Source organism: Schistosoma haematobium, chromosome 1 (assembly GCF_000699445.3).
Source record: "Schistosoma haematobium chromosome 1, whole genome shotgun sequence".
Classification (NCBI taxonomy): Eukaryota; Metazoa; Platyhelminthes; class Trematoda; order Strigeidida; family Schistosomatidae; genus Schistosoma; species Schistosoma haematobium.
This window is the reverse complement of record NC_067196.1, coordinates 40,297,778-40,319,168: the sequence shown is the minus strand read 5'-3', so window position 1 is coordinate 40,319,168 and position 21,391 is coordinate 40,297,778. Positions and strand designations below refer to the sequence as shown.

The 21,391-nt window shown below is 32.0% G+C and overlaps 1 protein-coding gene across 2 annotated transcripts; it reads left to right on the top strand.

Moving 5' to 3' along the window:
- The first annotated feature begins 274 nt into the window (after positions 1–274).
- Positions 275–15,292, top strand: MS3_00009802 (uncharacterized protein). 2 transcript variants are annotated; one of them, XM_051218199.1, is made up of 10 exons: positions 275–2,268; positions 2,303–2,417; positions 2,444–2,578; positions 2,617–2,820; positions 3,914–4,031; positions 5,350–5,451; positions 6,571–6,714; positions 10,841–10,922; positions 12,822–12,879; positions 14,538–15,292. In XM_051218199.1, exons 1-10 carry the CDS (start codon positions 2,249–2,251, stop codon positions 14,610–14,612), a joined length of 1,053 nt encoding a protein of 350 aa, XP_051074040.1. In that variant the 5' UTR covers positions 275–2,248; the 3' UTR covers positions 14,613–15,292. The 2 variants fall into 2 exon arrangements, with proteins under 2 accessions (XP_051074040.1, XP_051074041.1); XM_051218200.1 differs by having other exon boundaries at positions 662–2,268; positions 2,303–2,578; positions 3,914–5,451; positions 14,538–15,259.
- The last annotated feature ends 6,099 nt before the right edge of the window (positions 15,293–21,391 follow it).

Here is a 21,391-nt window from a genome sequence, read left to right as displayed (position 1 = left end):
TAGAGGTACCATTGTTTTGTACTGAAGTGACATAATTATTTAACGTATCAGAGAAAAATTATGTGAGTAACAATTGACGTTTAGTGTTGTCCAGCGGCTTTCTGAACGTCTGCAGTAATAGTGTATAACACCACATCAAGTAGGAACAAAATCTTCATGAGTAAAACGATCGGTGTTTCTTTTGAGCATGGTGACACAACCATGTTTTTTATTTGATACTGATTTGTGACGTGTCTGTTATAGGGTTCACAAATGAGTTATTATATACTCTTCACTCCGTCTCGGTAATACAGTTGTTGTGTTACTTAGGAAGTTATGAATGAATGTCACTACTTGTAAAAGACTTATAGGCACTTCATGGAAATCCCTTAGCGCATTATCAAATTCAATCCGGCTTCCGAATCTACGAATGCTCTTAGCAGTTATTTAGTGTTTATTATGCATCAAAAGATGACTTATATATGGAAAAATTTAATACTCATAGGACCCAACACACACACGGCAATTGAAATACGGAATGCCCGCTTCCAGTCAGCGCGTTCAAGGCCGTTGAAACGAAACGGCGGACAGATTTGAAAGTGATTACCGTTTATACCCTGCCTTTTTACCTTGCCCTCGCCGCTCATCTTTGCAATAAATCTGAAATCGCTTCGCTCTTAAGGTTTTTATTTCATAGATATTTATATAATTTGCTATTTTTTTCATTTTGCGCTTGTAAAAATTAGAAATGTATTTTTTGTCTCAACGTAATATGTGGTCATACATTGTATATCCTGTCTGGAAGCAATGTCAAAGCTGTTTGCATATTTCTCTTCCAACCATCCCGTTTTTAATTGGACGGTTTTTATGACATAGTTACAAATTTCTGAAACTTAACTTTCGAGTTCCCAAGCGATATTTGTGCTTTAGAGAACTTCTTGCGGGATGACGTTTGATATCCTGTCGTAGACGTTTAACTTCACACTAAAAGTGCGTAACGAATTCGCCATATATTGTCGTTCTTTGGAATTTTGTTTATGGTTTTTATTATTGTCGGTATACTTCCGTCCTTTATTTTACGGCGTTTTGGTCGGCTGTGTGGTTTCCACAATGCAGTATTTACTATTATTTCATTTTGTTCGCTCTTGTTTATATTCGCATAACCTTTTGAATGCAACAGATGCAAATGTGACTGCAACTAGTTGTATGTCTGATCCTGTCTAGGTCTGTCTTGTTGTCTATCTTTAGTCATCCCTTGTGCTTGCTAAGATTTTCCGTCTTTAGGTAAATAATAATCATTAATTCGTGTTCATCAAGGGAAACGTGTGAATTCTGTTGTGTTACCTTTCGTACTGCTTGTTACATCTAAAGGTCGATGTTTTCTGTTTAACCACATTCTAAACAGCTTCCATGAACAGTGAATAATAAACACACACCATGCTGTAACTCGTCTGATTATATTTGGTAATTTACATAAATATCTAAATAGTTTTATGTTTAAGTCATTAGGTTTAAACCCGTCCTTACGATAGTAGGTCGTTTGACCTGTGTTAATCCGTGGAAGCTGTTCTCCTGCATAGATCCAGCTTCCACATGGTGTTCTCTGATAGAGCTGGTACCTGGTTATTGAGATAGGGGGTTCCTGTTACTGACTATTCAATGAGATAAACGCAATCCGTTTCTGAATCTATTCGATGACGGCTTTTAAACCATATTGTGATGACTTCTGAGATGATTAGCCATAGGAAGAGCAAAACACTAGAATGTTAATATAAGCTCACTTCGCGTTTTACTGTCAGTATTGTTAGTGCGTCCATGACTTCTAGTACCTTGGTTACAAGTGTTTAGCTTCTAGCTTGTAAGAAATCGTGTGGAAGCCAACTCATAGTGTAACATCAGTTCATGTAGTCAGTGATTGTTGGTTTGAGCTATGTGGTTAGGTGCAAAATATTTAGTTGGGGTCCGTGTGGTGATCATGTTCATACACTCATACGTACCTTTTCATCCCTTCCGGAACAATATTCTCAGCATTCAGTTATTCTCATCACTACTAAGCATTCCAGTTATCTTGTTTCCTATTATGTCAATTTCATCTCGCCGTTCTGATGTGCGATGGGCATTTAAGCTAACTCACATTTGTACCAATCTCTCTGTGTCACTAAACCTTTTCTCAAATGTTTACGCTTTTTAGAGAAATTTAAAACTCATATTTCAAGGAAATGTTCATTAGAACCGCTATTATGTGATTTTACTAAAACAGCTCTCTGTAATGGATATGAAATGCTCTAGGTAGTACGCTCGATGCTGATTTATTGTTCCATAGACATGAACAAATGCTAAATATTATAAGTGGAGAAAACGTAAATATTGAAGAACTTAAAAGATTGTCTATTGACGGTTGTCCCGATTCTAATGGGATCCGTTCTAGAGTTTGGAAGGTAAGGTATTCCTCTACATTTTTCAGTTCCTTTTAAATTATCTTCCTTATAATGTCGAAAAACGGCAAGAACGGATCACTTTTAACAGAAGGCAATATGAAGGTTATGTAAAGGAATTTGTATTTGAGTCTTGTGTGGCAGATGCTATGCCTGCTGATCATGTAAGTATATTCATTTAGTATTATTGTTACTTCTCTAGCCACTGAATTTAGAACCAGATGGAAATTGGATCGCGTTTTTTCGCGATAATGAAATTTTACTCCAGATTAATAAAGACTGTCAGAGACTGTGTCCAGATTTTGATTTCTTTCGTCGTCCCACAGAGTATTCTTGTCTATCATTATTTGGAAAGGAAGTACCTGTTGGGGTGTTACGGAGAAGAGGGGAAACCTCTGCACTTCAGGTAAATAGTCCTAAAAATTCTCCTTGGTATTTTTTGAGCAAATGTTTTGCTTACAAATCTCATGCTTTGGGTTACCAACTTTGCATTATATTTCGCTGATTCTCGTTGGACATCTCAGAAACGGAGTATTATTTCGTGTAGGGATGCTAAGACGTGATTTATTTCAAGGGTTTCCCTGGAATCGTTTCCGTATAAGACAAAGTATAATTGCAACAACGCACATTTTAAGCACCAGCAATTTACTCAACGGCATATATCGTAAAAGAGGTTTTGTAGTGGTTATAATATTTTATTTTTTAATATTATAGCTGACTGACTAAATATTTTAATACAAAGACGCCAAGACAAGTTTTACAAATGTTCCATCTATATAGCTTTTGAATATCGGAAGGTGAAATTGTCTTCCTAAAATGTAGTTACACAGATTGGCTAGTTATTGAACAGTTAAAAGGGAGCTATTGAAGTGAAACTAACATTGAGAAGATTCATTGGCAAGTATATATCGCATTGTCAGTATAGGGTTATGGAGATTGTTAAGTTTCATTGAGATCATGAACCGATCAACGTTAGACACTTGTGCCAGTAGGCTAATTTTTTTCATAGCTTGATTGATTGAACGTTTCCTGTTAGTTACTAAACACCACTTTTTTGTTGTATTTTATTCAAAGATAGTTCATGTTACAGTTAACATCAGCTGAACAACCGTTATCAGAAGCCATTAAGTAACTGTCATTGTCACATTCTACCCTAATACAGAGTTATGATTGTTAAAACTACTAAAGATGGGCTATCTATAGTTTTTAGTAAATGCACGTTCTTAGTTTCAACCCAACTACAGTAATCAATGCATTAAAACTCAACTAGTTAGTAATCTAACTCAACTTCTTAGCTGCAGATATGAATGTTTGTCATCTGAGAATTCATTCAACAATTGAAAGGTCTTATACCTCTCAGTTTTTGATAGTTGGTTAATGTAGACTTCTGGTGAAAGATGTATTTTATAATTGTTTCTACGGATTGCTTTTGATTTAAGTATATGTTATTGTTATCATAACATGTTTTAAGTGTTCAATTTTACTTGTTTTCTTTCTAGTCCCGTTCATTGAATAAAAATCTTGCCGGTGTTACAAATATAATTCATCTACCTACCTACGCTCCTTTCCAACCAAGCCATCGATTATCTTCTGGTTTAGTAACACAATCACAAAGAAGTAAGATAAACCGTAAAAGCGATTGGAATTCGACCTCACCGCATCAGGAACCACATTGGGAAGTGATTGAAAGAATTCTATATGTATATTATAAAACTCATGTGTCTCAGGGTTATGTTCAAGGAATGAATGAAATTATTGCACCGATATACTATGTTTTCGCCACTGACCCCGATGAATCCTGGAGAAGCAAGTTTATTCTGTGTATTTATATATTTGCTGAAGATTTTTGTTGGAAGTTAGGGGCAGGAAACGTGGTAGCGAGGGCGAATCGGTTGATGATGTAGTAAATCTCCATCGACTAAAGTAGTCGAGGTGTCTGGTACGAATTACCAAGCATTGTCTACCTCGACGTGTGATGTTGAATGATATAGAATTAGGCTGTGACAAAGCTAAGTTTAGTCAGTCCAAAACTTCGTATCGATCGTTAAGTCATCAACAGTGAGACTGAATCATGTTTGTGGGTGCAAGATACCTGGTCGATGTCGATTAGATTATCGTGTCCAATCGTTGCAGATGTGATATAACATGGCTCAGAATGACTGTCATTTGTGCAGATGCATCCATTCTCTGTCTTCTCTCAGATTTTGAGTCTCTCAATTGACTACATTCTTTTGTTTCAGTAACCTATATTTTCTCCTCAAATCATATATTGTATGCCTAATATTTTGTTACTACTTCTGATAATGTTAGTATTTGTACTACTGTTGTGTTTGTCATAACAGTTTCATCTCCATGATGATGTGGTGCGTCAATTTCAGTCGATGTACATGTTGTCAACCTGTAAAGTCATTCAGATATCTTTTGTGTACTTATTTGTGGCAGTGGGTTTATTAATTATTTCGAGAGTAATCTTCATCAAAATATTAAAATAATATATTAGTGCATCTGGTCATTTTGCGTGTATTGGATTATCAGTCATATGAACAGTTGGAATATAATTTGTCTCAAGTCGTAAACACCCTAGTTATTGAAAAAAGATTTGTATAAAAAAGATCTCTAAATGTATTTAGGACCGAAATTTTTTTGATCTTTCAACTTGTCTTGTAACAAAGCAATGAAGACTTAATTATCTAAATCACACTTTTATTTTAGATTTAATTTATTCACTAGGAAGCTTTGGGGGATAATACCTTCTGCTCGTGATTAGTTTGTAGTCATCTGAGGAGTAAAGATACGTCTCTACTGACATTTTTGTAAATTATAAACTAGTCTGTCGAAAAATACATTGATAATTTATACTCCTGATTTTCGCAATTTCTATTCTTGATGTATCGAAATCCTGTTTAATTTTATTACCTCAACTCTTTTCACACAGAATATGCAGAAATGGATACATTTTATTGCTTCAATAACCTTATGACTGAAATTCATCCTAATTTTCTACGAAAGTTAGATGGTAGTCGTGAAGCTGGTCTAGGTGAGCATTTACGGTTTTCGATTCATTTCTCCTTCATAAAAGCACCCGATTCAATGCGTTTTTTATTTAAAAAGAATAACTGGTATTTTAGCCAATATTTCCTCTCATCATACATTAATAATATAATCTTATAGGTCAGTCACATATCTGCACTGAATAAATATGTACTGTATGAAATTACATGGGGTTTAGTCACTGTATATCAAAATAATTAGTTACGTAGTTTACCTCAAAAGAGTAGGTCAGATGAAATAGATAACCATTAAACTAATTTAACACAAAATCTCTATATCATTTTATATACCATTTAGTTGAGTTACACATTTATCATACACGTAGTAAACTACCAATATGTTACTCGAGTTATTCTCGGTTCATGAGTATGTTACAGCTAAAATCATATCAGAATTATGATAGCTTTTTACTTCGAAGAAAATTCTGTAAGAGTAATGCCCCTTATTAAGTTAAAACACTGGTTTATTGGAAAACACATGTCGAGTAAGATGGTTGGTTGAAGTTTCGCTATTTACCCATGTCTATTAATGCTTTGTTGTAGGATAACTGATAATACACAAGGTAATACCCGTTGCATTTAGTTATCGGTTCAAATAACAACGCTGTACAGTGACATGTGAAAAAGGATTCGACATGATTATTAACAAAGGAGTATTATATCGAAATGAGTAGAAAACCAGGTAAAGTACGTGAAAAGAATCGGTATGTATGGTATTTTCAGTCTTAATTTTCAAGATTTAGCCACAGATCAAAAGAAGGTTGCGTCTACTTTATTGCTGATAGTTTTTAATTACATTCCACTTGATACCAACTGTAGATTTCATCACAGATCTTTATGCATGCCTCATTACAACAGATAGAAGTTATGTGATGGTTGTAATGAATTGTTGATACCAAACGATACCTTATACAACAGTAATGCGTATCTAACGATAATAACAAAAACAACGTATTGTCAGATAGGTTATGTAGTAATTTATCGGATTTTTACATATTATTTCATTATGTTTTCTATTCCTCAGTATGGGTGGTAATAATATATTGTTACTTTTTAAATTCTAAAACTTAATTTGTTTTGTTGTTTACTTGCTCAATTTTTATCAGGTGGGCAAATGAAAATTTTATCGGACTTATTATCTAAATTCGACAATAATCTATGTAAACACTTTAAAAAAATAGAACTTGTTCCGGAACATTTTGCATTTCGTTGGTTAAGCTTGTTGCTGGCACGAGAATTCATGCTTCCAGGTTTGTAATTCTGTTGTGTTATTGTTAGTAATATCGTCAATTTTCTTATACAAAGCACTTGAAACTCATGAGTTCGACGTCTTATAAAGTTTTATAAATAGCTTCACCCACTTAAAGGATTTTAGGTTCGCCGAAGATTGACACTGTGATGAAAGTATATTCAATTAAGGCATTAAATATCTTATATTCACAACTGCTAATGATATAACGGAGAGGGTTATATTGCTATAGTTGGAACGCATTTGTGCCTGTTAAATACATGAATAGATAGAAAATATGATTGTTAACACCCAGAACCCTAAATCTCAATAAACCACATAATATCTGAAAACAAAAACCTGACCGTTGACTGCAAAGAATTGATATTCAGGTAAAATATCCTACTTTCTACATATTTCCAAGGAATATAAAATTACAATGAATAAGCTGAGATGATAGTTGTTTGTATGCTTATGGAGATCTGATGTGAGAAAATTCACTGATTATATATCACCCCCAATTAGGTACTTTTGATGAAATCAGATAATTTAATAGATGATATGAATCAAACATGTCACATCATACATAAAATGAAGGTAAGTAAAAAAAACATTTGTGTTATTATGTTAACCAAACTGATTGTTTACCGTATTTTCAGATAAACCAACTGACTAGAACAAGTGAAAGTAATCGTTGTTCTCCACAAAAATAAGAGATGGATTAAATGAAGGAAAATGTAAGAGGGAGTTTTGGTTTACTTGTTAATTATTAGTCAACATGGGACAGCTGATTGTATACCATCTCTCCACATAATATTGTTTGGATTTACTCATCTATGTAGGGCTTCAGCTGTTAATCTTATTTTGTATGAAGTAAATCTTCTTGGAGGAATCTTGTGTCATTGGGATAAATCGTATGCCCAGAGTCTATTGAATGTAATGCTATCGCTGAATTGTTTTCTAGTTTTCTCATGTCTTCTTAGGATTCGGGAATGTGCTTCAGAGAAATTTTATGTTCCTTCACTCTCACATTAAGCTGCCGTTATTTCTCACCTACATGTATATCACATTCACTACCTTAGATCTTATATACACAGTTTTTATCGTTCCTCCTTTGGTGTTGATTTTTTGGTTCTTATTAATTCAGAGTTTAGAGTATTGGTTGTTCGGAAAAATACCCTTATATTATGATGATTTAGAATCCTTCTGAAATTCCTTTGGTACATGAGATCACTACTACGTTAACACATCCTTTTGGTTTGTCTTTTGTCTTTTAGATTTTCTTCCTCACTTATTCTTTTTATAAAGTCTCTAGGATAATTATTCAATATCAAAGTGAATATAACTAAATTCATTTCAGTTCAATCGTTAAGATTTTCATAAATATGACTTTTCTCTCTTAATGTCTTATATTACATTAAATCATTGCTCAACTACTGTGAAACCACCCGTTCAAATTTAGACGAACATTTTTATAGATCAAAGTAACTGTTTTGTTTTTTAAATATACAGTCGTTTCTTTCTCGTGTGGTCAGAATAATATTGATTACATTGTTATATTACGAACCCAGCTAAAAGTTACAAAATTTTCAATCTTGTTTACTTATTGTCGTTTGAGTTTCTATCTAATTATAATTAATTTAGATTTTCTTTAAAACTAGTAAGCAAATGTCTGATACATTCAACAAATATGTTATGTATATTGTTTAACACCCTTATGTGTATATTGTTAACTGTACTTCCAGTTGAATATTATTTACATTATTTAACATTTTTCATGTATATTTTGCTTTCAAACATAACTGTTAAAATACTTTACAAGTTAGTGTCCATTTTAAGTAAGGAACTTTACTTGCTCCTTTTTAATTCTTATTACATTGGAGTAGTGTACTGTATACGGATATGCGATTGATAATCTAAACAACATTGGAAAATGTGATGTAAATTACAACCACTAAAAAAAAATCAATTTATTAACCCGTTCAGTGCACTCAATTAAATGGATATAAACAAAACAGAACTACTGTTCAAAAAATTATTATTTTTGTAGTAAAAATGGTTAATACAATGGTTAATAATACAATAGTTAATACAATTAAACATAATTAAAATGTATTGAAAAGCCTAGAAAATTGTAAGGTATCTAAGTTTTGTCTGGATTATTTACCAGATAATAAAATTGAAATCTTACTGTTACATCGAATTTTTATTTTAACCAGAGACATCACTTTTAATTTCAATCAATGAAAATTTTAAAAAGAAATGTCTTGTACAATTTACAAACCAATAAGTTGTTTATTCAAAGGTGTGTTACCGTTACATTTAGTTTATACTGGCATGAAAAAAAATAAGAGAATTTAGAACTACATTCTTAGAAATTATATTATTGTACATATTTAAGCGAAACTTATTATGTAAACTCTTCATCTCTTATAATGGTGCAACTGTATTTATGAGAATATTTTCATCTCACTAATTTATACTGTGTGCATTTTCATCATTAAAAGAAATGACACAGAAATCGACCATAACTACGTAATTTAATGATTTGTTGTTTGTGTTGTTAACTTTTGATTTATTTTATGCTCGAGAAAATTCAATCGTATACAAAGTATTGATCAGAAATGAATGAATGAATGAATGAATGAATGGAATTGTTTAAACTAATGTTCATTCATTTTCAGTTTTGTTATATTCATATATAAAACTGAAACTCATATTTGAACGTATATATACCATTTAAAGAAAAAGGCGAATTACTTTTTATTAAATAGTATATTATGTTAACACGTTTTATATCGTCAACTCTCTCGAATACTAGTGAAACTGTTAAAAAGAAGGTGAACAACACTTAATTACATTTTTAAGTTCAGTTTCTAGCGTATTTCAACTGGGAGGTTGGAGTTGGTTAACACGAATACCATTTTGCATGTATTTAAACCATAAGTTCGTTATTCATTATATTTTGCTCATAAGTGAAGATACAAGTTATTAGATGTAAGTGTAGATAACCTAACTGAAGATATTTTATTCCCATGTTCATCCACTAACTGAAATGATAGTTCACATTCATACATCTTTTATATAGAATAAATGAAGTGTGGCCACTATTAGAATCTGGGACTCATGTTCTGTCGTATTTGAGACACGTCGTCTGGATATACATGCATCCCAGAGTTGATTTCCATTCCTGGACTCGAACCCAATACTGTTGGCTCCAGTCTCCAACGCGTTACCCACTTGATTATTGAGTCTAGAGAGCTGTTCGCTTGCGTACCTGGTTTCACTCCTAGTCACATTTCATCTACTCTACATAAACGTCATAAAAACTACATCGAGGTAATCCGTCCACGATGCACATATGTCAATCAAGACTGATCGAAATTTCAGTCAGTATCGAGATGATCCAAGCCAGTACAAATTATGAGTCAGTTGAAGCTAGACCACCATTGAAAACCTGGAAGCACTGGACGGCCGTTTCGTCCTGGTACGAGACTCCTCAGCAGTGCGCGTCCACGATCCCGCACCACGCGGGGCTCGAACCCAGGACTTACTGGCTTCGCGCGCGAGCACTTAACGATTAGGCCACTGAGCCGGTATCCAGTGGTGTTAATGTCTAACTTCAACCAATCCACGAAGTTGCGCCACCATATACCATTGTCTTCAGTGAGCTGATATCTCACAACAGACCTGGTTGTACTCCACTGGTAACGGCTTCCCACTAGAACTCCAGGAGTATCTCTTGAAGTCAGTCACTAGTGAGCAGATGATTATTATCAGAAGGGGTTTGTGGAGATTTTTAGAAGGAGTCCCCTACTAGGACGAAACGGCCGTCCAGTGCTTCCAGGTTTTCAATGGTGGTCTAGCTTCAACTGACTCATGATTTCAATCTGTGAAAATTTCTAAAAATCTCCACAAACCCCTTCTGACAGTACAAATTAATTTAAAATTCACGCATCTTCTTGATATCTGATACAAATAAATAATGTTTTTTGAAGTGATGTTTTGTTTTAGTGTTTTCTATCTAGCACATTCTGATCACCCTACTTATTGTTCATAATTAACACCAATTTTGGTCTTTTCATAGATATGAAATTGGTTTCAATTACATTTCAGTATTCTACTCGTATTTATCTATTGTGTTACAGATGTACTCCTATTATGGGATACACTTTTCTCAGATCCACACAGGTTCAACTTACTTCCATATGTTTGCTGTTCAATGTTAATGTAAGCTATTTCTATCTATAATTTTGTTGAGTTATTTTTCACTTTAGTAAATAATGTTCATTTCAAATTGTTAATAGTATTTGGTTGACAAATATATCTTCAATTTGACCTATTTACTTAGAATTTAGTTTATTCAGATTACAATCTAATAGAATTGTATTAAACTTCATAGTAATGCATACCTCATTAATATACGTAGAGTAATAGATCTTTGTTAACCAAAATATTTAGTTCATTGTATGAACTTCTTACTAGTTACAGTTCATATAAAAATTGTTCTGAGTCATTTCAGTGGCTGTTGTTGACTAATTCTAAAAATTATCTAGAAAAATTGCATTTTAGTAATTTACTATCTTACATAATTTATATTTGTTGATTAATCCGTTTTAATAGTATTTTATTCTTTTCAACCAACAATTACTTGATAAAGCAGTTGGTCAACGTTATTGTGATATATTTGTTTCCTTGAAGTTAAACCGTTTTGTTCAGATATTTTGAGTATATTATTCAGAATTTTTTAGTTTATGTTATATATCTTTGGAATATGACGGTTTATCAAACATGAAACTTCATCTTTTAATTGACATTGTGTCTATACAACTGAGTAAATATAAAATTTCATAGGATTTTAATGGACTGATGGGTGGAGGCTTTGATGACAACATAATTAGTTTACACACTTATAAAGATTAAATAGTTTTTACTGCATTAATCAGACATTAACTATTAACCAATGTTATGTTTTACGGTGCCCAGAGTACTAAGAATTAGATAACATGGCATATGTTTCTATTTATTTCTTCAGGAAGTTAGTAGCAACATCAATAGATCAGTTACATAGACGACTCCAGTACTAGGCGATGCTTCCTTGAATCCTCGGATCAACCGTTAATTATTTAAAGGGTAGACAAAAGTTTTGGTGATGATTATTAAAACGTAGACTAAAGCTTACCACCAATAGCTTCCAATAACACAACATTAAATATTCTGTCAGTAAATACGCTATCGATTGTCAACTAAGAATCGATACGTTTATCAATAAATGAGTGATTTCATGTTTTATTAATTAATTAAAAGTGAACATTTAATTACCAAACTGGTTAGCTTGAGTATAACTTTGTTTTCCCGTGCTTACTACTCTCAAGGGGTCGATTCATATGTATTATCATCTTTAAATGATTTAGTTTCACAATCTAATTGTTCTATAGTTTTAACGAGTTTTCTTATTTCTTCTTCCAAATCGACGGCTTCTTGTTTGTTTGTTACGTCAGATATTGCAGATTTCTATAACAATTACCTTCATTAGAGCTTCATTGGTTTTCATCTCATTTAAAAATGCTTCTGGTCACTATTATTCCCATTTGTACTTTTAAAAAAAAATTACATTTAAATCATTTTTGATATGAACTTATTTTTTTGATTATAGTCAAATCATTAATCAGATACAAATTCATATAAATGACTTCAATTTATACCGTAAGTATGAAAGGTAGTAATACTATCCGACTGACCGTGCTGAAGCAGATATATTAGGGTTTGAATCTGAGTCCTACTGGTTAAAAGTCGAATGCTGTTACCACTAAGCCACAGCTTCATAACAATTCAACCCTTTGTATAAATTTGATGTTAACGCTAATTCACATCACGGTTAAGTTGTTATTTTTATTTCTTTATAAAATGAAATGAATATCTTTAAGTTAAAGCAATGTAAAATAAATAGTGATCAGTGTACTGATAGAGTCAAAATTAATGGTTATATGAGGACAAAATAATGAAATGGTTGATTTTTCTTAGAAACTTTAGTATCCATCTCGTAGATTTTCAATTTTCTCTACGTTGTTATTTATAATTATTGTTTTTATTGTTTTCATTTCGCCAATTTTTTCTTTTGATTACAAGTGGTATTCGTGATCAACTATTGAAAGCAGATTTTCCTACGGCTGTTCAACTTGTTCAAGTAAATAATTTTTATAATAAATAAAAATTGATTCTTCACATGAATTTTTCTATGATGATTTTCTTGTAGGATTAAAATAAAAGGAGAAATTAACTTTATATGCGTATGTTGTATAGTTTAACAATACTGACTATATATATATAGTTTACTTGTGAATTACTTCTCTGTGCTAGAAAACAACTTTATTTCAGATATCTTGAAAGTGTTTTTGATATTAATAAGTAGCATAATTTAATAAGCGGTTTTTTTTTATTCGATTTAACAAAATCGTAATATCAGAATGGGTTTTGTGGAGATTTTTAGAAATTTCACTGGTTGAAATCACTAGTCAATTGAAGCGGGATCGTGGATGCGCACTGCTGAGGAGTCCCATACCAGGACGAAACGGCCGTCCAGCGCTTCCAGGTTTTCCATGGTGGTCTAGCTTCAATTAACTCATGATTTCAAGCAGTTAAAAACGTAATAGTAAATAAATGTATGATTAGAGAACTTGAAAAATTACTTGTTAAATTAGTTACTTGATAACTGGAGTAATAAACGAATTTATGAGTCTTTTTAGTTAACTAAAACTTTGTATTTTAGGTTCTCAGATGCTATTATCGACTGATAATTAACAAGCTGTTCAAACTTATAAACTTATGTGTTTTAACTGTTTATTAGTTGTGTAATTAATTATCGTAATATCAAATGTTAAATGGTAACCTATAAGGCTACGACAAAGTAGCTGTCCATTACTTCCTGGTTTTCATTAGTTGTGTAATTAAGATCAGTATGAAATTCGAAAACTCTATAAACTCTGTATGGTAAGTGATGCTTATTTAAAAAAATCAAGAATAATTTATCTAAAAACGTTGGAAGTCTTTTTTTAAATTGTTAGCTGGTTTTAAACATCAGTTATCGTTTAGTTATCTAAGTTATCCAAGAAAGTGAATTGTTACTGTTAGAATAACATTTCTGAAGGGATAATTGATTATCAGATTAGTTCGAACTGTTCATTAAATTGCCTATGTTGTTCTTTCAACTCACGTATGGTATTGTTCAAAAACTTTGCTTTGTTCATCATTTGTTAAAGGAATCTAAATCATTTTTCCAGGTTTAAAGTAACTCACTCTAGTTATATTTCTCATCATCTAATGTCTGTTTCTATTTCAATTAATATCAGGATTTAACTAGAGTTAGAATGGAAGATCAGTATTTTTTAAAAGTTAATTAGTTGCTGAGGCACTATCTCAAAATCTTAGGTTCAGTACCTAATGAAGTTGTTGATTCGCACGAGAGATAAATAGTCGTATACTATGACCAAATAGCTGTCCGGTAATGTTTTCTGGTTTACAATTCTGATCTAACTGAAGTTAGTAGATTGTCCTTACTCATTCATTACCATATGAATTAAGTATGCATTTATCCGTCTTTTGAAGCTTTTTCACTTATTTCAGAGGACATTTTCAATAGTTAAACTATTGGGTTTTCAGTTTTTCGGCTGTTAAATTAGGCCAATAATTATTGAATTATATGTGTTTAAAAAGAATGATAAACTATTATTGAACATATATAACCTAAATGTTAATTCATATTTAAGTTTACTTTGAGAGTATTTTAAACGAAAAATCATTTAAATATTTTCATTTAATGCTTTTTTTTGTATCATTTACACTAAGAATTATCCATCAAATGTCGATGTAATGCATATTCTTTTGAAAGCCAGAACGTTTTATACAGATCACCGGATTTAAATCCTTCTCTTTCTAACTGTCAAATGATTTTTGTTATTACCACCTATTCTGAACAAGGAATAAAAGTGTAAATGTGCATTTTTTAAAAAAAATGTGTGTACATGTGCGCATATGTTCATACCTACCTATTCACGAGTTTTCCCCCTCTCTCTCTCTCCCGTTTATTAATTTCAAATATTTCTTTATTCCTAATAAACATCAGTTATTTGGTGATTTATTACATAACAACTTTTCGATAATTTTTATAATGAAAATTACTGTTATTGTTATAATTTATTTCATATCAAATTTGTAATATGATTTATAATTAAATGACTTACATTTTTTTTGTCTCTTTCCTCCCCTTCATATTATTTCTTAATAAAGTGTTAATATGATTGATTTGTATTAATGACTTTCTTGTATTCTATTCGGTTACTGTATCTTCATGATAATGTACTCATGATTTTTTCTCTGTATTTCTATCTGATTATTAAACTTTAGATGATTGTTTGAATATTGCGACAGATTGTTCAAGACAGTTATTATTTTTCTTTCTGATTTTCTATTTTCACAATGAATATTGTTATTATTTTTTGATTTGAAAACAATGAATTAAATCCTCATTTTGTAACAATATTGTTTAAATATATATGTGTGGTTTCAAAGAGAATGATTTATATTATATATTTATGCGAAGTGTTTATTTGTTTTATCAAATATTATTTGTACACTTAGCCCCCAAATGCCCTGGTACGGCTGAGAGTGGGGAGAGTTCACTCTCCCTCTGGAAATGCTCTCACATGGCCACACGTATATAGCATCTTCCAGGGAAATCCTACTCACTGCCTTCTCGTGGCGGGGGTGTTGTTTACGGAATTGAGAAGACGAAAAGCGAATGTCCGGCGCTTTGACCGGGTTCGTGGACGCGGAGGATCTACCTAGGGGAGTTGGAAAACCCTGATCCCAAATTAATGGTGCACATGGGCCCCAGTATCCTAAGGGAGAGAATGGCGTATGAACCAATTATTGGTTACCGGCTACCATGGGATTGCATCTCCTTAAGTTGCTCCACTGCCTTGTAGATTAGACCTTTAGGTCAAAGGCTCCGGTGTGGCCCCTAAAGAGAATAATCTGCTTTAGTTTGGGCACCCGAGCAGTAACACAGCCCTCATACAAATAAAGTGATTTGTGTGGCGCATGTGTATTCGGTGCCCCTTTGTACCAATATCTATGTGTTCAGTTAAGATACTCTTTGAACTTTAATTAAACACTGTGAATAAGGAATGATTTAGTGATTGAATCATTAAACATTCGACTATTGAATCTTAGTCGAAATACTTTTATCCGAATAGCTGCGTAGTTTCATTAACACTAAAATGGAAAAGTTTGACTGAAAATCGAGTACACTTATACTCGGAAATTAATTTCAATTGTTTTCTCTAGCTGTCAATTTGGACATGGTACTGGGAATCAAAGGGTTACAAGTTTTTATTAATTTTAAGTACTGTTAAATATTTCACATAGTATAAATATTGAGGTTTTCAAATGTTCCTCATTAATTAAACTTTAGTCTTGGAATATTCCACTATTCTACTCTAGGAATGCAATGTAGTAAATCTTCTGTAAAGTTTTCTCCTACTTTAAGTAGTATGAAAAGTACTGCAAAATTTATGTGCTGCATCTATGGCTTGCATCCAACGAAGAGCCATGAATCTAGGACTCAGTACGATACCCAGAATTTACAATGCTTTTTGACCACCTTCTATTCATCTGAAATAGGAAACCAATGAATCTTCATCATATACACTGATTTACAGTTTCCTGACTATGAAATAAAAATTTACTCTTGATCAGCATAGGGCTGATTGAGCGAATATTTACTTATATTCTCTACTCAAACCTTTCCATCTTAAGATATTTGTTTGACGTGACCTTGAAACTCAGTCGTCACACATTTCCACAGTTTTTAGTATACGTGTTGTACCAGCTACATTCTTTACTAACTGTATAGGGTGGTTGACTAAATTGATTTACTATCAATTCAGTCAAATCTCATAACGTTAGTCATTTATCTAACGTTATTAAACGAAATTGTCCATTCTATTACGCTGGTCGTTAAATTTAGAAACTCTAAATTGTTACCATCACAGCGTGGTTTTTATCACTGTGAACGTTATTTAATGTTGTTTATCAGACTGTCATTTTAAAGTAATCAATGTATAACGAAGTTGTTAGTAGACCAACGAACATGTTCAAGTGGAATACAAGCCAACTTTGGATTTCGTGTGCAGTAAGAAAATATTTTAATCCCACTTGTTACGCTGACTTTGAAACTTGGTTTGTATTTGTTTAGTCAAGATATCACTTGGGATATTTGATATTGCAGATCACACTACATCATGTAAATTGTTAGGGGAGTTATTCAGTTTACAACTTCGGTTTAAAGTTCTGATAGTTAATTTATACAATTTTTTGTTAAATTGTAGTTAGAGCAAAACGTTTCTAACGAATACCGATAATTGTTTACAACTGGTTATTTTTATGGAATTGAGTAAATCAAGAAATGCGAGATAAAACTATATTTTGTTTCAGTCATCTTTCGTGCTTCACTCATAAGTATAATCTGTAGTAGCGATGTCTCGTAGTTTGAATGAAGGTTTATGAAAAGTCAAATATGAAAATAATGCACTTTTTACAACGTATCGCCGGTATAGTCGAAAACTAATAATCACAGGGTGGAAATATGAAACTTAGGACACTTATTGAGAGGTTGGATGTATCGAGCCTCATTCATTTCCCCCTTAGTCTTTTCTGTCATTCGGTCTGAAGAATAATTATCAATCCAGTGTACTATTTTTATATTCTTCGGGAGTAAATTATATTTTACAACGGACCACTCGACAGGAATTTCCTCACCTGAGTACTTGTGTTTGAGAGAGGGATTATTTGTCATCGTAATCGGTTACGTCGTTATGTTCGCTTAAGTTGTATGCAATTACATTCGTTATAGCTATTGCTGTAGAAATAAAATTCTTTCATAAAAGGTCAATTTATAATTAGGGGATTACCTCATGAAATTGGGGAACGTAGACAATACAGTTTCGTGAAAATACAAGTATAATTCAGTCCAATCAAAATTTGGGTTGCATTTGATTAATGTGCAAGGAAAATCCTTATTCATCCCGAAAATATTAAATATTAGTTAAGTGGTTGATGACGTCACAGTTTAATATCCTGTTTCTGTCTTTCTAAATTATTCAGTATAAAAAGCAGGTAATATATTTAACTGTCTCTTGTGTATCGTGGAATATTACTTGTGATAAATTCACGATATTTACTTATAGGAATGGGAACTTTCATTGGTTGAGATATTCGGGACAAGTGGTTAGCTTGAGAACTAGTTTGAAGAATAGTAAACATGTTCATACTATATCTTTGCATTTTTATATAATTTTACTTACTACTGATGTAAAGGATTTAAGGAGCCACAGATCTCTTAATCTTAGTGTAAGTTTAGAGAATTTGCAGACTATGGTTCCAAATAAGTTATATTCGCACAGCAACTTTAATTCATTTTCTCCATGTAACCCCCCCCCCATTCATCATATCCTGTACCTTTCACTACCCTTCTTATCAATTTCTTTTGAATTATCATTTCTGTTCTCTACTAATTTTTGTAATATTCTCACTGCTATTCCTTTGTTTTTCTTTTTGTTAACTTTCTCTAGTTGTGAAATATGATAGTGATAGCATACAGTGAGGTATATTTGTACGAGCAAAATTTTTATTCACAATTTAAGGTGTATCAGTTTGAAAATTAATCAATAAATTACGTAAGGACATCTGTTAGACTTTATTCTTGCTCTAGTTTTGTTTAAATATTTTAAAGGTCTAATAAAAGTAAAACACTTTCATGGGTGTGGTACATTAAATGGGTCTATGTTATAAGGTCATTAGAGTAAAAAGAATTACAAAGGGAAATAATGTTATAGGTTTTGGAACTTCGAATTAGATATTTCTTTGATAATATCTTGATATATTGCCTAGTGATAGAATTCTTTCAGTTTCAGTAAGGATGAACTAAAATTAACTGGAGCATACTTAGTCGGATTATGTAAATAGAATATGAATTGTACCAGAAATAATTTATTCACACAGTAATCAAAACTTTAAACAGATAACTTAATTCCATGTGTATAGATTAACAGCTTTCTGTGACTGGAAATTAATTAGGAATGGCCGAAATGATTCTATCAGCTAGTCACAACTCAGGAATTTTCATGACGTTCCTAAATTTATGGCTAACATTAAACCGATTGTGAATATTATTGTACCCATTAATTTAAATTTTGATGGTATGACCATAAATATTAGGGAAACATTGATTAATTTAATGTTATTGAAATATGTGCTCAATTTGTCCATAGACATACTTTTTCTCCATTAAAATTATTATTTAATTGGTTGTAAATAATTTCCATGTGAGATCTGATTAGTTGAATTCCATGGGAATCAGTCACATTTGATTGGATGTTGATTTATATGAAATTTATGATTTGAAAATTTTCTGTGACTTGATGGCAAATCTAAGGGAATTACGTCTGTTACCGTTCACAGAGGAGCATAGACCGCCCACCAGCATTCTCCATCCAACTCTATTCTGGGCAATCTTTTCCAGTTGCTATTCATCCTTTTCATGTCTGCTTCCTGGAATATTATAGTCTAACTATGTACTTCATTTAGCCGCTTTGACATAGTATTTTCATTCATCATTTATTTCTACAAACGTTAACGTTTAACTACTAAGATTCCTTACGGATTAAAATTCAAAAAGTTAATATTAGTAGAGTTATAAAGTCATTTGGGCTATATTTATAGACCGTTCTCTTCCTTCCTATGAAGGTTGTAGTTAGTAAGTTCACAATTAACTTTATTTACTCTAATGTTAAGTAAAGTATGTCAATGACACTGTAAACATTAAATAAAAATATCTAACTCATTAGGAGATATTTATGGGCGCATACAGTGTTATCGTCATGAATGTACAAACGAATGGGAAGTTTTATGCGTATTTTCAAGAATACAATAGCTATCTTCATGTCCATCAATAATTTGGCGGCAGAACCTTCTGTTTAAACCACTGTATGAAATTTTTAAATAAATCTTTCAAGTGTTTCGAACGAAATCAGTGCTAAACGTCCACGAACCTAACTGGAAAAAGATGATAACTTCAAAGCCGTTACTATTTTGTACATTTTATCATAATATGTATTGTTTATTAACATTGAACTTAGATTGTACATCATCCAAATGACATTAAAAAACCATTCATTAAATTTCATATTGGAAGTTAAGTGTAATGTTAAAAAATCTCATGGTAATGTACCCTTTATAGATCATTGTAACACCCATTTTTCCGTAGCAATAATGATAACTATCAGTTAAATAGTACGTAAGCATAATTTTGTGTTAAATTCTAATCTTAAAACTACTGAGTAATGTAAACAAATTTAATTGTTTAATATGAATATCAAATTCCGAATGAACAGCTAGTTATTTAACATTAACCAGTGACCTGAATTTTCAAGAGTAAACTTGGATTTAGGAGGATATAAACATTTCACCGAAAATTATCTTTTCCAGTAAGAAATAATAAATTAAGCAATGAATGCGAGTGGAAAACATCTGTAATAATATAGAATTAGTGTCTATGTCTCCTTTTAAAAAAATCAGTTCTATGGTATTAAATATAACTAGAACCGACGTGTAATGCTTAAATATTCTATCCTTTATTACTACATAATTCAGTATACAGTATTTTTAAGCGAAATGGAATATTTGTAGTCAACGTTTTGTTATAGTCTAATAACAGCTAATGTACTAGATCATAACACGGAAATAATGGTAAATCAGATATAACTTAGTTTAAATCATTCTCGTTTATTAATAACTGTAATAATAATAATAACAATAATAATATGAATTCTTGTTATCACCTACCAACTAAACAACCGCACATGGATTAATATTGTGTTAAATTGTCTATGAAGATCGTAAAATACACCTTATTGAAACATTGCGATACACATTTGTTAATTCTTAAAGGTATAAACCATTTGGTTCCTTTTATTATTCCTTGACGACTTATTAAACGGGTTTACTAAATCTCCAACAATCTAATTTCTTTTTAACTACTGCGGACTGTACGCCACCTTTACTCTATTTGCACAAAGAACACAGTAAATTAAATACGGAAGGTGAATAATATATTTTTGCAATAACAGATATTACAATAGGAAATATTTAATCTGATGCGATTAGTAAAGATGTCTGAAAATCAGGATTCGATTGACCCGCATGCATCTCTGAAAAATATTCGGTACACTGACTTCACATAAATTACATAAAAAACGAATAGTTAGCACTGATATAGAAATCTACCGTTCTAGATTCATAAGATATTTTGATATTGTTCTGCTGATGGACGCAAGTATCTTCCCCTAAATTGTTATTCATTTCGCTTTGTTCTTAAGAATTTCTTAAATTAATGTCCTCGAGTCACAATTCTGGCAAAGCTCCTTCTAACTGTTGCTCGTTTGAAGAAATTTTGGAACTGACTTATCACTGCGGAAGAGGACTGAGGGATTCGAACCCCGGTTCCGTTGGCTTCCGCATCAATGAACTATTTTGATAAGTCAATACATTGCATTCGTCATTGTGGTGCATGTTTCCACAAATTATAGTCTGGTGTTCATCTTTCTTTTTGGAAAGTATAAACGCTGGATAATTGCATTTTG